This window comes from Apis dorsata, unplaced genomic scaffold (assembly GCF_000469605.1).
Source record: "Apis dorsata unplaced genomic scaffold, Apis dorsata 1.3 scaffold_98, whole genome shotgun sequence".
NCBI lineage: Eukaryota > Metazoa > Arthropoda > Insecta > Hymenoptera > Apidae > Apis > Apis dorsata.
Genome location: NW_006263396.1, coordinates 279,782 through 294,390, shown reverse-complemented (window position 1 = coordinate 294,390; position 14,609 = coordinate 279,782). Strand labels below are relative to the sequence as shown.

The window sequence follows — 14,609 nt, the reverse complement described above, 5'->3', positions numbered from 1 at the left end:
CGAGCCACTGTATTTCCACGGCGTCGAATAAACCGAACTCCATGCCGCAATCCATTGTCGGCCGCTTTGTGAGATTAAAATCAACTAATCCGATGCGCGTATCGCGGAGTTACTCAAGGGCTTGGCCGTGGATTTGCTTAGTTCAAGAGGATTGCTTGAAAACGAGCCACAAAGCAAATACAACTGTAAGCTGTCGCATTCGTTCCACGTTCCACCGTGCTGCAAGATCTTCAAGNTATATATATATATATATATATATATATGCATGTGGAAAATATCATTCCATTGTAAAGCTGAAGATTAAATAAAATAACGTAGCGTGTAATTCTTCCTATTTCGAAAATCTTTCCAAATAATAAATTCGTGGATAAAAAACACCTAAGATCTCCTTTCTATATCATCCACTTGATTATTCTTCATCTCAGTTTCTATTACAATAAATTCTTCATACCATTGGCGCCAGTGAGGGGGAAAATTTAATTAAAAATTTAATTTTAAGTTACTTGGGTGAATCACATCATCGATAATTTATTCTTCGAAACATGACGATAATAATTATACGAATAAACCTTTCAATAAATAAATAAAATTCAAAGTAACTTTACTCTAAATTTTTAAACTCAGTCATCTATTTGCATATTATTGCACGCAAAAAGATTCTACGATGGAGTAAAAATAAAATATAATATTTTTCCTTCCATCAGCATCGCTCGAATTATCCACCATCTTCTCCCATTATCGACGGAGAAACATCCCCCCAGAAATTGAAGGGAAATTCGTCGTTAAACCGTCTCCGTATCGACATCCCGTCATTGATACCGCGTAACGAGGCGAATATTTTTTTCCTTTCGAGGAAAAGAAAGAAGAAGAAGAAGAAGAAGAAGAAAAAACACTCGAACCTCCGGGACGGTTATTATTATGTATTATACTCGCGGAGGGTGTAGGAATAAATTGAACGAGTCGTGGCTCTCGCGGTGCTCCCCGTTGGATGGGATTTGAAACGCTGTGGTAATGGCTACTACTTACACATCCGGGAATAGGCGAAGTCGTTCCAGCGAACGGAAACGGGCGCGGATCGATGGAACGAGTTCGAGTGTGGAACTCTCCTCGTTTCCTCGAAATTTCATGTATGCATGTACGTGAATATAGTAATAGTCCGTGATTTCTATCGGTGAAGAATATCTTTAAAAAATATCTCCTCTCGAGGAATAAATTTGTAAAATTTTAGCAAAATATTATGAGAAAGTAAAGTGATAAAGTGGTTTTTTTGTAATTTTACTATCGTTTCCTTGGAATTTTCTGAATAATAGAATATTATTCTTAATGTGATTTTTAAAAAAATATTTCTTCTAGGAAAGAATTGGTAAATTCGAAAAATTTTAGCAAAATATTGTGAAGACAAAAATAAAGTAGTAAAGTGGTTTTTTGAAAAAGGTCTTCACATTTCACACGATCTTCATCTCGCAAAATTAATTTTACTATCGTTTTCTTGGAATTTTCTGAATTTTTTAAAAAATATTTCTTCTATGAAAGAATCGGTAAATTCGAAAAATTTTAGCAAAATATTATGAAGAGAAAAACAAAATAGTAAAATGATTTTTTGAAAAATTCTTCACATTTCACATCTTCATCTCGCAAAATTAATTTTACTATCGTTTTCTCGAAATTTTCTGAATTTTTTAAAAAATATTTCTTCACGAAAGAATTGGTAAATTTATAAAATTTTACCAAAATATTATGAGGATGAAAACAAAATGGTAAAGTGGTTTTTTGAAAAATTCTTCACATTTCACACGATCTTCATCTCGCAAAATTAATTTTACTATCGTTTTCTTGGAATTTTCTGAATTTTTTAAAAAATATTTCTTCTATGAAAGAATCGGTAAATTCGAAAAATTTTACCAAAATATTATGAAGACAAAATGGTAAAATTTTTAAGAGAGTTCCTTTTTCGATAAAAATTATTCTCAACTGGACTTTCTTAAAGCTTAAAGCTTCGTTAACATACGCTCTTCCATCACAAAATTAATTTTACTACAGTTTCCTCGGAATTTTCTGAATGGCAGAATCTGATTTTTAAAAAAACATTTCTTTTAGAAAAGAATTGATAAATTCGTAAAATTTATTGGCAAAATAGCAATAGAAACGAAAGCAAAACGAGCTTTAGAAAATTTTTTTCTCTTTCCAATTACAATAATCTTTCGACTTACTCTCATTCACAAAAAATACGCTCAAAGTATTCTCACCTTAAAGCTTCTTCACCGACGTACCGATTTCACACAAGTTTCTCGCCCCATCGAGTATCCATCGCAAAATTAATTCTATATAACCACATATACACCTGTATACACAAACACGATTCACACGAAAAGACGAAGACTAGAAGACTGGCGCGAAATCGAGGACTGACAACGAGACGACTCGGGATAATTGCCTCGAAGAAGTAGATTCCCCGTTGGACTTTTAAAATTAGCTAATCTCGGGTAGGGGACGCGGTTGAAAGCAATGTAACAAGTAGAATTCTCGGGGACGGTAGAAAAAGAGGTCGACGATCGGGATGGAGGAGGAGGAGGAGGAGGAACCGAGTCGACCAAAATGGATCCCCGGAACAAGAAAGACCTCGTCCCCCGCCCTCCCCAACCTTCCTCCCAACCTTTCACTGACAACTATGCGCGAGCAAAATAGCCGACTGGACAGGGGGTAAATAAAACTAGGGGGTAAAATGTGTCAACGAGACGGTTATTCGTGGAATGGAATTGTCGCCAAACACGAGAGACAAAAGTTACCTCGCGATCCTTCCACACATTTCTTTTCCCTCTTTTTCCCATCCACGGGAAAGAAAAAAGAATCCAATACAATTTTTAGCCTGGACAAACCGCTTTAACTTCGCGCGCAATTCACTCGAATATTTCCTCTCCTCGATAACGTCGCAGTAACAACGATGATCCAAAGATGAGACTCGAGAGAGAAGAAGAATCCACGTCCACTTTTTTTACGGCGCTATTTCGCGCGATCAAAGGAAGAAGAAACTTCTAAAACTGCAGTAAAGAAAGTAAAGGGAAAAAAGAGAGAGAGAGAGAGACGACAGTGGGAAGCAACTCTGGCGGAAAGTTATTAGCTTAAGCTTCCATAGAAAGCTCTCGCGTGTCTGAGAGCGGTTGAAAAGTTCAGAGCGGAAGAGCTTCGATTAGGCTTCTCTCTTTCTTTCTAGATCCTTCTTTCTCCACTACGATATTCCCTTCGCGATAACGCGAACGCGGTTTAATAGAGGAGGACGTCCTCTCGATCGCGTGACCGGAAGCGGAGAATTCACGTCGACGCGTGAAAATATCCACTGGCGCGCTCGAGAAATATAATAATCCTCCTATATACCTTCTTTTCCCTCCTTTTTCCTCCCCTAGAAAAATCTACAGATTAAATTATCGTTCCTTTCTTTCTGTCGCAAAAGAAAAAAAAATTCAAAAAACCCCTCTCTCCTTTTAATAATAACTCCCTCAAAATAGGCGAAGGAACTTGGATTTAATGCAATTTCGATCGAGCACAACAGAAATAGAAAGTCTTCAAAGGGACGCGAGGGGGGGATACAAACTTTCTAATCGAATTAGAGGGCTGGTGGCCAGCCCTTTGCCATTCCGAGCGCGCGATCAAACGCAACGACGCGCCACAACGACTCGCCTCCCTCCCCTCCACCTCTACGCGACGCGTGAACGCGATAAAAGCCGAGGCGAGGCAACCGAGAGACCAAACGGCCTGACCGCCGTTTGTTTGCCTTCTCCCCAGTGTACAACTTTCCGATTACGACTACTACTACTACTACTACTATTACTATTCTGTCCTCCTCCCCTTATTCTGATAATTCGCTCTCGAGTGACTCGCCAATTAACCGCCGCGCCACGAATCAGGGAATTCGTACGATTCCGTTTTTACACGTTGCGCTGTTTTATCATCGGATACTAGGTGTACTAGGCTGTGACGAGCGCTGAATTCAGTTTCTATCTCGTTCTCACTTTCGTCTTCTTGACTAGAGGCGTAACGTGCTCGAGTTTTATTCTCTTTGTTTTTCAATTGTTAAACTATGTGAGAGTTTTACAAGATTTTATTAGTAGATAGTGCAATTGAATTTGATATTAATTATTTTATTAATATTAAATTTTTTTGTAAATATTGATTTAATATTAATATTATATTATTTTAATATTCATTACTTTACTATTTAATATTCTATTATTTCTATGATTTAACGCAAATTTGTGGCTTCTAAAAAGATATATGTATGTATAAATTAATATGATATAATTCAATTTGTAATAATTATTATAAATTATATTAAAAAAAAGGATTCAAATGCAATCCTACGATCGAATAAGGTGAAATTTTAAGGGTAGGAGGGGAATACGCGCTCGATTTTTGTCGAATTCTTCGTTCTTCAATTGTTAAAACTATGTATGAGTTCAAGTTTTACAAGACTCTATTAATAAGTAATTGAATTTATATTCTATTACTTTAATATTCAATACTTTATAATTATATATTTATTTATTATATATATATATATATTTATTTATTTATATATATATTTAATATTCTATTACTTTAATATTCATTACTTTACTATTTAATAATTTAATAATTATTTAATAATAATAAATTTCTATTATTTCTATGATTTAACGCAAATTTGTGGCTTCTAAAAAGATATATGTACGTATAAATTAATATGATATAATTCAATTCGTAATAATTATTATAAATTATATAAAAAAAAGAATTAAACTCTACGATCGAATAAAGAGAAGGAGGGGAATACGCGCTCGAGTCCTCTTCGTTCTTCAATTGTTAAACTATGTGTGAATTTTACAAGATTCTATTAGTAAGTAATGCAATTAAATTTAATATTCTATTACATGATTGAACGCAAATTTGTGGCTATATAATTCAATTTGTAATAATTATTATAAATTATATTAAATAAATTATATTAAAATGCAATCCAACGATCGAATAAGATAAAATTTTGAGGGAAGGAAGGGGATACGCGATTAAAATATCTCGAAACCAATATTGGAAAATTGATATAAAAAGGAACTATAAAATAATATCCTTGACCAACTACAACGAAAGAAATATCATTCTTCGAATCATCTAATTTATTCATCCCACGTTTTATTTTTATCTATTTCCTATAAAATTTTCTATCCACTTGACACGCTACGGAACAAGAAATGCAAAATCCTGTGTTTAAAGAAAATTGCAACGAATTCACGAAATTCGCGAATTTTTGTAAGAAACGATTCTCTCGCGCGACGAAGAAGGAACGAGGAAAGAAAGAAAGAAAACCTAGCGGCTGATCCGGTCGAATTGGGCAGACTTTTCGCGATCGAGCCGAACTAAAGGATATAAAAGAAGGGAGCGTACTCACCGCCATGTCCTCGCTCCTGTAAGCCGTGAGGGTCTGTTCATCCTGGAGGAGGACGCAGTAACAAGGCTCCCAGCACGCCTCGCCCGTTGCCTCGCCAACGCAGCACTCGGCCTCTGGAAAAGAGAAAATAAAAAATAAAGATAAGTAAAAAGAGACGATCAGACGACCGTTCAATTTGCAATAATTATTATAAACTACATAAAAATTATACAAAAAATTAAAAATGTGGAAAAGATTGAAATGCAATCCTACGATCGAATAAGTGAAATTTTGATACGTATGCGATTAAAACGTCTCGAAACCGATGTGGAATGTAAGATCGGCGACGATAAGAATAATGGAAGCCTCGTCAATTATCCGCAACAGCCTGGCCGATTCGATCATCGATCGATAATTCTCGCCGAGGTATCGTCCTTGGATCTAAGATTCTTTTTCTCTGTATCCGTTACACGAGGGTGGAAAATCTGAGAGAGAAATTGTCGCAGAGAGAAACTTTGCCGAGGAGTGAAAATGAGGAGTTGGTGGAAATTTTATTCAGGGCGGAATTATGGAAATAGCGGGGCTATTTCCGGTGAAATTTCACGAAAGAGGGGAATATTATCGGCGATGGAATAATCCGTGCGGAATATTTTTAAAGGGTGGTATCTTATCTATCATCTCGTTCCGAGTGGATGAACTTTTTAACCCTTTGCCCTCCAACGGTTTCATGAATAGACAATATCTATTCGCCTTTGATTTTTTGGAATATCGTGAATATTTCTAAGCTGTTTATTGTATAATATGTTATCTTAGAATTTTTTTGAGATCTCAAATTAGATATCTTAGGCGTTTGTTCGAGTTTAACAGTCGTGGGAATAGAAATATTATTTTTCAAAGTTTTGTAAGTATGAAATATGAGTTTGATTTTTTGTTAATGAATAACGAAATTACTTTCATGCGTAAACAAATTAATGATAAAGAAAGCAACGATGAAGATGGAGATGAAATAAGAGGTATAAGTAAAAAATAAGAATAATAGATAGTGAATGGTTCAAGCGAAGATATCGCAGAAGACACAGAAAATTCCAAACAGATAGAATCGAAAAATATATACAATTTGTACTCTTCTTCTCAAGTATCTTGGAATATAAATGAACTATTAAAATAAACTGATAAATTCATTAATGAAATTCTCGAAAAAAATAATTATGCGATAAAAAAGATAAATTCGATAAATGTTCTTTCTTTGTATGCAAAGATACATAAAATATTAAAATACAAAAGTTTTATTGCTTTAATTTGAAATCATTTTAAATTAAGTAAGAAAACACCGAATGTCTGTTGGAGCGAAAAAGGTTTGAAAGGAATTGAAAAAGGATATCGAGAAAAGATTGCAAATTAACATAGCGCTCCTCGTGTCTCTGACCAGTGTCTGGTCGAAATTCAACAGGAAAATGCAGGACATCTAAAAGTTCGGTGCACCTGTCACGCGAATTATTATGTCCCCGCGCTTAATTACTCGAAACGTGTCCGGACTGTGCGTTACGCATTACTGGTTGCCACCCACTCAGGGGGCCGTCAAGGGGCCGAATACGTGCGCCCAAGAGGCGATCGACCCGCGCCCCGGGGACAGACCTGTGCAAATTAATTGCCTAATTTCGAAATCATCTCGGCCGAAACGTCGAGAGAATTCTCTGAATCAAACGAAATGAAATGGAAAAGGAAAATGGATCGAAACGAGAGGTAATACTTATTTAATTCTAATCTATTAACTTATTTATTTCTAAGTATTTACTTATTTATTTAATTCTAAGTATCCCTCGGTTGCTTGCTTGCTCTCCCTTGTTATAAATTACAATGGAGAGAGAAATTCATAAAGTGGACTTGTTTACGTAACGAAAGTTTTACGCGAGCCCAAACTGGATTATTTCCAGAGCGACGCGAGTTTTAAGTTTAAGCTTGACGCAGCGACTCGGTCGGTAATAAACCTTCGATAAATTATCCGACTGAATCCTGACCGCGTCTTCCACTACGCCTACGCTTATTACACGGAACAGATCATTTTGTCGATAAGCCTGTTAATCCGCCAGATTAATGGGGGAAATAACAGCTGCGATACTCGATTCTCACGATCGATAATGAGAGGGGGAGGGGGATTAAGACGTCCATCGCTTGCTTTTCTGTATGGATTCACGATATATATTACAACGTAGAAAAACTCTTTGGAGTTTCTCTAAAAATTTTCTCGGATAAATCAATTTCAAACTTTCACCAAAAATTTAATATATTGTTTCATTAATGAAGAGAAGGTTTTGCTATCCAATTTTGGACACAATATAATATTAGATAATTTTAAATTCGTTGACAATTTTGACGAAGTAGTGGAAAAGGTATAATTCGAATATTGAAAAATCGTAAAAATTATTTTTATTTATAAAGTTGTTATTAGAATAGTCATCTGAAAATTGAGATATTTATCTCGACTAAAATTTTGAATATAAAATTACATTGTTGACCGGGCAGTGAAAATATAATAAATAAAATGTACGGATTTAGCTGAATGAATATATTTAATTATACGCAATCGCGCGTATCTGTTTAGAAAATATTTAAAGTGTATCGAAGAGAAAAGAAATAGGTAGCAACTATGAAATAGTGATGCTGCTGGCAAAGTTCGATAATAAAATCACAAATAAAATTTCAGTGAACTTTAAATTCTGTAACGTACATTTATAAATTGAAACTATCGTTAATGCATCGAGAGTATTTAGATATAGATCGTCGTTTTATTGCCTCTTTTTCTCTGTCACAATTGGATTAGTATGTGTGACAAATACCAGAAACAAAAATGCGTGTGAAAATAGACGTTTCTTCCGCATTAGAGACCAATCTTTCCAATACTATCAATTACTTGCGAAATTAACTTCCACAAACCAAAAAAAAAAAAAAAATTCGAACGTAAAAGTATTCGCGTTAAAAATCAACTTCAAGAATTGAAATTCTCGAGATCGAAGTAATAATTAATTTGTTCGGCTGACGATTAACAAAATAAAAAAAAAAAAATTTGGATGCAAAAGTGTTACTTGTGCCAAAAATCAACTTCGAGAAATAGGATTGAAATATTCGAGCAATTAATTTACTCGATCGAAGATTAACAAAAAAAAAAAATTCGCAAAAACATTATTCGTGACAATTAATTTGCTCGGCGGAAGATTAACAAAAAAAAAAAAAAAAAAAAATTCGAACGCTAAAGCATTACTTGTGCCAAAAATCACTTTCGAGAAACAGGATTGAAATTCTCGAGATCAAACGAATAATTAATTTTCTTGGCCGAAGATTAACAAAATAAAAAAAAAATTCGAACGCTAAAGCATTACTTGTGCCAAAAATCAATATCGAGAAATAGAATTGAAATTCTCGAGCAATTAATTTTCTTAACCGAAAATTAACAAAAAAAAAAAAAAATTTGGATGCAAAAGCATTACTCGCGCCAAAAATCAATTTTGAGAAACAAGATTGAATTCTTGAGATCGAAGCAATTAATTTGCTCGGTCGAAGATTAACAAAAAAAAAAAATTTGGACTCAAAAATGTTACTCGCTTTAAAAATCAACTTTGAGAAACAAGATTGAAATTTTCGAGATCGAAGCAATTAATTTAGCCGAAGATTAACAAAAAAAAAAATTTGAATGGCAAAAGCATAACTCACACCAAAAATCAATTTCAAGAAACAAGATTGAAATTCTCGAGATCGAACGAGCAATTAATTTTCTCGACCAAAGATTAAAAAAAAAAAAAAATTTGGATACAAAAGCATAACTCACACCAAAAATCAATCAAGATTAACAAAAAAGAAAAAAAAAAATTCGGACTTAAACATGTTACTCACGCCAAAAAAATCACTTTCGAGAAACAGGATCGAAATTCTCGAGATCGAAATAACAATTAATAATTAATTTTAATAATGAATAATTAATTTTCTCAACCGAAGATTAACAAAAGAAAAAAATTTGGATGCAAAAGCATAACTCACACCAAAAATCAATCAAGATTAACAAAAAAGAAAAAAAAAATTCGGACTCAAACCTGTTACCCACGCCAAAAAAATCACTTTCGAGAAACAGGATCGAAATTCTCGAGATCGAAATAACAATTAATAATTAATTTTAATAATGAATAATTAATTTTCTCAACCGAAAATTAACAAAAAAAAAAAAAAATTTGGATGCAAAAGCATAACTCACACCAAAAATCAATCAAGATTAACAAAAAAGAAAAAAAAAAATTCGGACTCAAAAATGTTACTCCCGCCAAAAAAATCACTTTCGAGAAACAGGATCGAAATTCTCGAGATCGAAATAACAATTAATAATTAATTTTAATAATGAATAATTAATTTTCTCGGCCGAAGATTAACAAAAAAAAAAAAAAAAAAAAAGAAAGAAAAAGGAATCGAGACACGCGAGTTGACGGTGATCTGGAAAAGGAGCAGCGCCGCGTCTCGCGAAAACAAGCATCGCGCCCTCGATGCTAATCCGGTCGCGAGAAAGCGTAACGCTGTGAGTGGGCTGAGAGCCGCGCTCCCGTCTTTTGGGGCGAGGGCTGAACAAATATCGATTCGACGTTTCCAGACGCGGTGGAACGCCTCCGTTTCCTTCCTTCCTTCCTTCCTTCCTTCCTTGAGAACGGTGCACCAGATTACAGAACCGCAGCCGCACGTGCATCGCCACGAGAGAGTCGTTGAATTTCGAGACGACGACGACGTTCTCTGTTCTCTATTTACGCGCACGTGCAAATCTTTCTCCCGCTTGGTTCTCGAACAAAGGGGAGAAAAGACCAGGAGACGAGAGTTTAACCCGTTTCCAAGCGTTCGAGAAGGGAGAAGAGTTTCAATTCGCCCGGAATAAATAAGCGAAGACTTCATTGGGGAAGGTCGAGGAATCCTCCGTTGAAGGAAAAATTAGGGAGACAGAGTTCGTATCTTGGAATTTTCAAGCTCATTTTCAAGATTCTCATATAGATAGAATCTTCTTTTCGAAAGAGATTAAGATATCTCGCATCGGCTGCAGGAATAATATTCTAAATTCGTTAATTTCTGGAAAAAAAACAGCTTATTACATGGAAGATATGCCAAGCAAAATACGAGTCAAGCTTACGAGTTGATTTGTTTTATTAACTGTGCAAACAGTTTCTTTCCCCTTTCTTTACCAAATTCAAGATCTCATCGATATCATTTGTCTCGATTTTTCTTTCAAATTAAAATTTCCCCTTTTAAATCTTGCTACGACTTTTTCCACGTTCTCTCTCTTACACAAACCATCTCGATAGCTCAGGTGATTTCCTAAGCTGGAATGCAAAGAATAAACAGCCATATTGCTCGAAATTGAAGAGCTGGTAATCCGAATTCGAAAGTTACAAAGAAGAGGAAGATTATTTGCACGCCAAAAATATTTATTTCGTATCGAGAGATTTTATTTTTCGGAGAGAAAAGTTTGGAAGAAAATAGCGAGATAAGGAAAGATTGCTTGGATCTCCTCGCACGTATCAAAATCCATCTGAAGAAAAATCAATTTTGCAAGTCTTTTCCATCAACAAGAGCAAAGTCTCCAGATCCAAGGGGACGAATTCCTTCTCCCCGACTCGATCACACCAACAAAAACACGAAAAGAAGCACGAAAAAAATTAGAAACTAACTCTGATTCCCTTCAGACTCGTTCGAAGAGACGAACGAAGTCTCGTTTTTCGAACGATGTTTTCAGGGATCCGTTCCTCGAGTGGTGAAGAACGCGCATTTACCACGAGGCTCCTCTCTCTTTATCGCCCTCCCCTCCACTCTCTATTTCAAAGCGACGTTTCCATTTTCCCGGTGAATACCTTCTCCTTCTCGCTTCCGGTTTGTACACTCGCGCCGTTGGTCGGAGAGCAAGCAACTCGAATGCAACGGGTCACTTGGAAACCGTCGTCGTTCCCTCCATTTACGTCCCGTTGCAGGCGATTTTGTTCCCCGATCCGCCCCTCAACTCGAACGAACGATCGTGAAAAGACATATTGTTGTATCCTCTCGTAGCTTCCAGAAAAGATTTTGGATTTCGATTATCGCGCGTAATTTCGATTCGTTCATACGGAGAAATTCTTCCCTTTTTTCCTGAAAATAATAATCTACGAATAATATAGATGGAGAGGAAAGAAAGAGGGACGTTTGTACGAAAAGGAAAAACGTTCTTTCTTCGTCTCTTATTATTTTTCTTTGCGACAAAAGGATTGTACGCGAAACGAACCATTTTTGTATGTATACGTCTGGGTGCTGCTCTCGAGTTATTAAAATATTCACGTATCCACGTGGCTCATCCTGCGAAATTTTCATCCACCTTTTCTCTGTCTAAGCAAATATTTTTCAAATATCGATACGCCCTCTTCTTCGAAGAACAGAGGCCCCTCAAAGGCGACGATCACCGGGGAATCTCTCTACATCCTTCCGCGTCGTAGCGGAAGATTGTCCATTCATCCACGCATCCATATGCATGTCGAGCGCAGTATACACAGACGATGCACAATAACAGGCCGGTCGAAGGATGGCGAGGCTTTTCTCGATCCCTGGCCGACCGCCAGCCAACCCCTTTCCTCGAGTCCATGCTCGAGTGGCGGGGTTCGTTCCGAAATCGAGATGAATCTCTCTTTTTTAGTGCGCTGGAGAACGATCGTGGATGATCGAAATGATATAGAAATAGAAAATCCTTTAGATTTCCTCGATCGATGATTTCTCAAGGGTAAAAAAGAATATTAATAGTTTAAGGGTTTTCTCGATTCCTAGTTATCAAAATGCAGAAATAGAGAAAATTCCTTTAGATTTTTAGATTTCTTTAGATTTCTCTTTCTTGATCGATGATTTCTCAAGGGGTAAAAAAGAATATTAATTTAAGGTTTTCTTGATCCCTGACCGATCGCCAATCAACCCCTTTCCTCGGAGTTTGTTTCGAAATCTAGATGAATCTCTCTCTTTTAGTGCGCTGGAGAAATCGATCATGGATGATCGAAATGAAGAAAATCCTTTAGATTTCTCGATCGATGATTTCTCAAGGGTAAAAAAGAATATTAATTTAAGGGTTTTCTCGATCCCTGGCTATCTAAATGCAGAAATAGAGAAAATTCCTTAGATTTCTTTAGATTTCTCTTCCTCGATCGATGATTTCTTAAGGGATGAAAAAGAATATGAATGATTTAAGGGTTTTCTCGATCCCTGGCCATCATAATGCAGAAATAGAGGAAATTCCTTAGATTTCTTTAGATTTCGCTTCCTCGATCGATGATTTCTTAAGGGATGAAAAAGAATATGAATGATTTAAGGGTTTTCTCGATCCCTGGCCATCATAATGCAGAAATAGAGGAAATTCCTTAGATTTCTTTAGATTTCGCTTCCTCGATCGATGATTTCTTAAGGGATGAAAAAGAATATGAATGATTTAAGGGTTTTCTCGATCCCTGGCCATCATAATGCAGAAATAGAGGAAATTCCTTAGATTTCTTTAGATTTCGCTTCCTCGATCGATGATTTCTTAAGGGATGAAAAAGAATATGAATGATTTAAGGGTTTTCTCGATCCCTGGCCATCATAATGCAGAAATAGAGGAAATTCCTTAGATTTCTTTAGATTTCGCTTCCTCGATCGATGATTTCTTAAGGGATGAAAAAGAATATGAATGATTTAAGGGTTTTCTCGATCCCTGGCCATCATAATGCAGAAATAGAGGAAATTCCTTAGATTTCTTTAGATTTCGCTTCCTCGATCGATGATTTCTTAAGGGATGAAAAAGAATATGAATGATTTAAGGGTTTTCTCGATCCCTGGCCATCATAATGCAGAAATAGAGGAAATTCCTTAGATTTCTTTAGATTTCGCTTCCTCGATCGATGATTTCTTAAGGGATGAAAAAGAATATGAATGATTTAAGGGTTTTCTCGATCCCTGGCCATCATAATGCAGAAATAGAGGAAATTCCTTAGATTTCTTTAGATTTCGCTTCCTCGATCGATGATTTCTTAAGGGATGAAAAAGAATATGAATGATTTAAGGGTTTTCTCGATCCCTGGCCATCATAATGCAGAAATAGAGGAAATTCCTTAGATTTCTTTAGATTTCGCTTCCTCGATCGATGATTTCTTAAGGGATGAAAAAGAATATGAATGATTTAAGGGTTTTCTCGATCCCTGGCCATCATAATGCAGAAATAGAGGAAATTCCTTAGATTTCTTTAGATTTCGCTTCCTCGATCGATGATTTCTTAAGGGATGAAAAAGAATATGAATGATTTAAGGGTTTTCTCGATCCCTGGCCATCATAATGCAGAAATAGAGGAAATTCCTTAGATTTCTTTAGATTTCGCTTCCTCGATCGATGATTTCTTAAGGGATGAAAAAGAATATGAATGATTTAAGGGTTTTCTCGATCCCTGGCCATCATAATGCAGAAATAGAGGAAATTCCTTAGATTTCTTTAGATTTCGCTTCCTCGATCGATGATTTCTCAAGGGTAAAAAAGAATATTAATTTAAGGGTTTTCTCGCTCCCTGGCTATCTAAATGCAGAAATAGAGAAAATTCCTTAGATTTCTTTAGATTTCTCTTCCTCGATCGATGATTTCTTAAGGGATGAAAAAGAATATTAATGATTTAAGGGTTTTCTCGATCCCTGGCCATCATNATGCAGAAATAGAGAAAATTCCTTAGATTTCTTTAGATTTCTCTTCCTCGATCGATGATTTCTCAAGATAAAAAAGAATATTAACAGTTTAAGGATTTTTTCGATCCCTGGCCATCGAAATGCAGAAATAAAGAAAATTCCTTAGATTTCTTTAGATTTCTCTTCCTCGATCGATGATTTCTCAAGATAAAAAAGAATATTAACAGTTTAAGGATTTTTTCGATCCCTGGCCATCGAAATGCAGAAATAAAGAAAATTCCTTAGATTTCTTTAGATTTCTCTTCCTCATTGATACTTTCTCAAGGGGTAAAAAAAGAATATTAATTTAAGGTTTTCTTGATCCCTGACCGACCGCCAATCAATCCCTTTCCTCGAGGTTCGTTTCGAAATCGAGATGAATCTCTCTCTTTTAGTGTGCTGAAGAACGATCGAAATAGAGAAAATGCTTTAGATTTCTTTTCCTCAATCGGTAATTTCTCGAGATAAAAAAGAATATTAATGGTTTAAGGGTTTTC

The 14,609-nt window shown here is 35.6% G+C and overlaps 1 protein-coding gene across 2 annotated transcripts in view; it reads right to left on the bottom strand.

Moving 5' to 3' along the window:
- LOC102679190 overlaps positions 1-14,609 on the bottom strand; it is a 106,564-nt gene that overhangs the window by 74,765 nt on the left and 17,190 nt on the right. For both annotated transcript variants that reach the window (XM_031508714.1, XM_031508715.1), the window contains exon 2: positions 5,420-5,532. In XM_031508714.1, the coding sequence (XP_031364574.1) occupies positions 5,420-5,532 (113 nt within the window). The remainder of the gene's footprint in view (positions 1-5,419; positions 5,533-14,609) is intronic.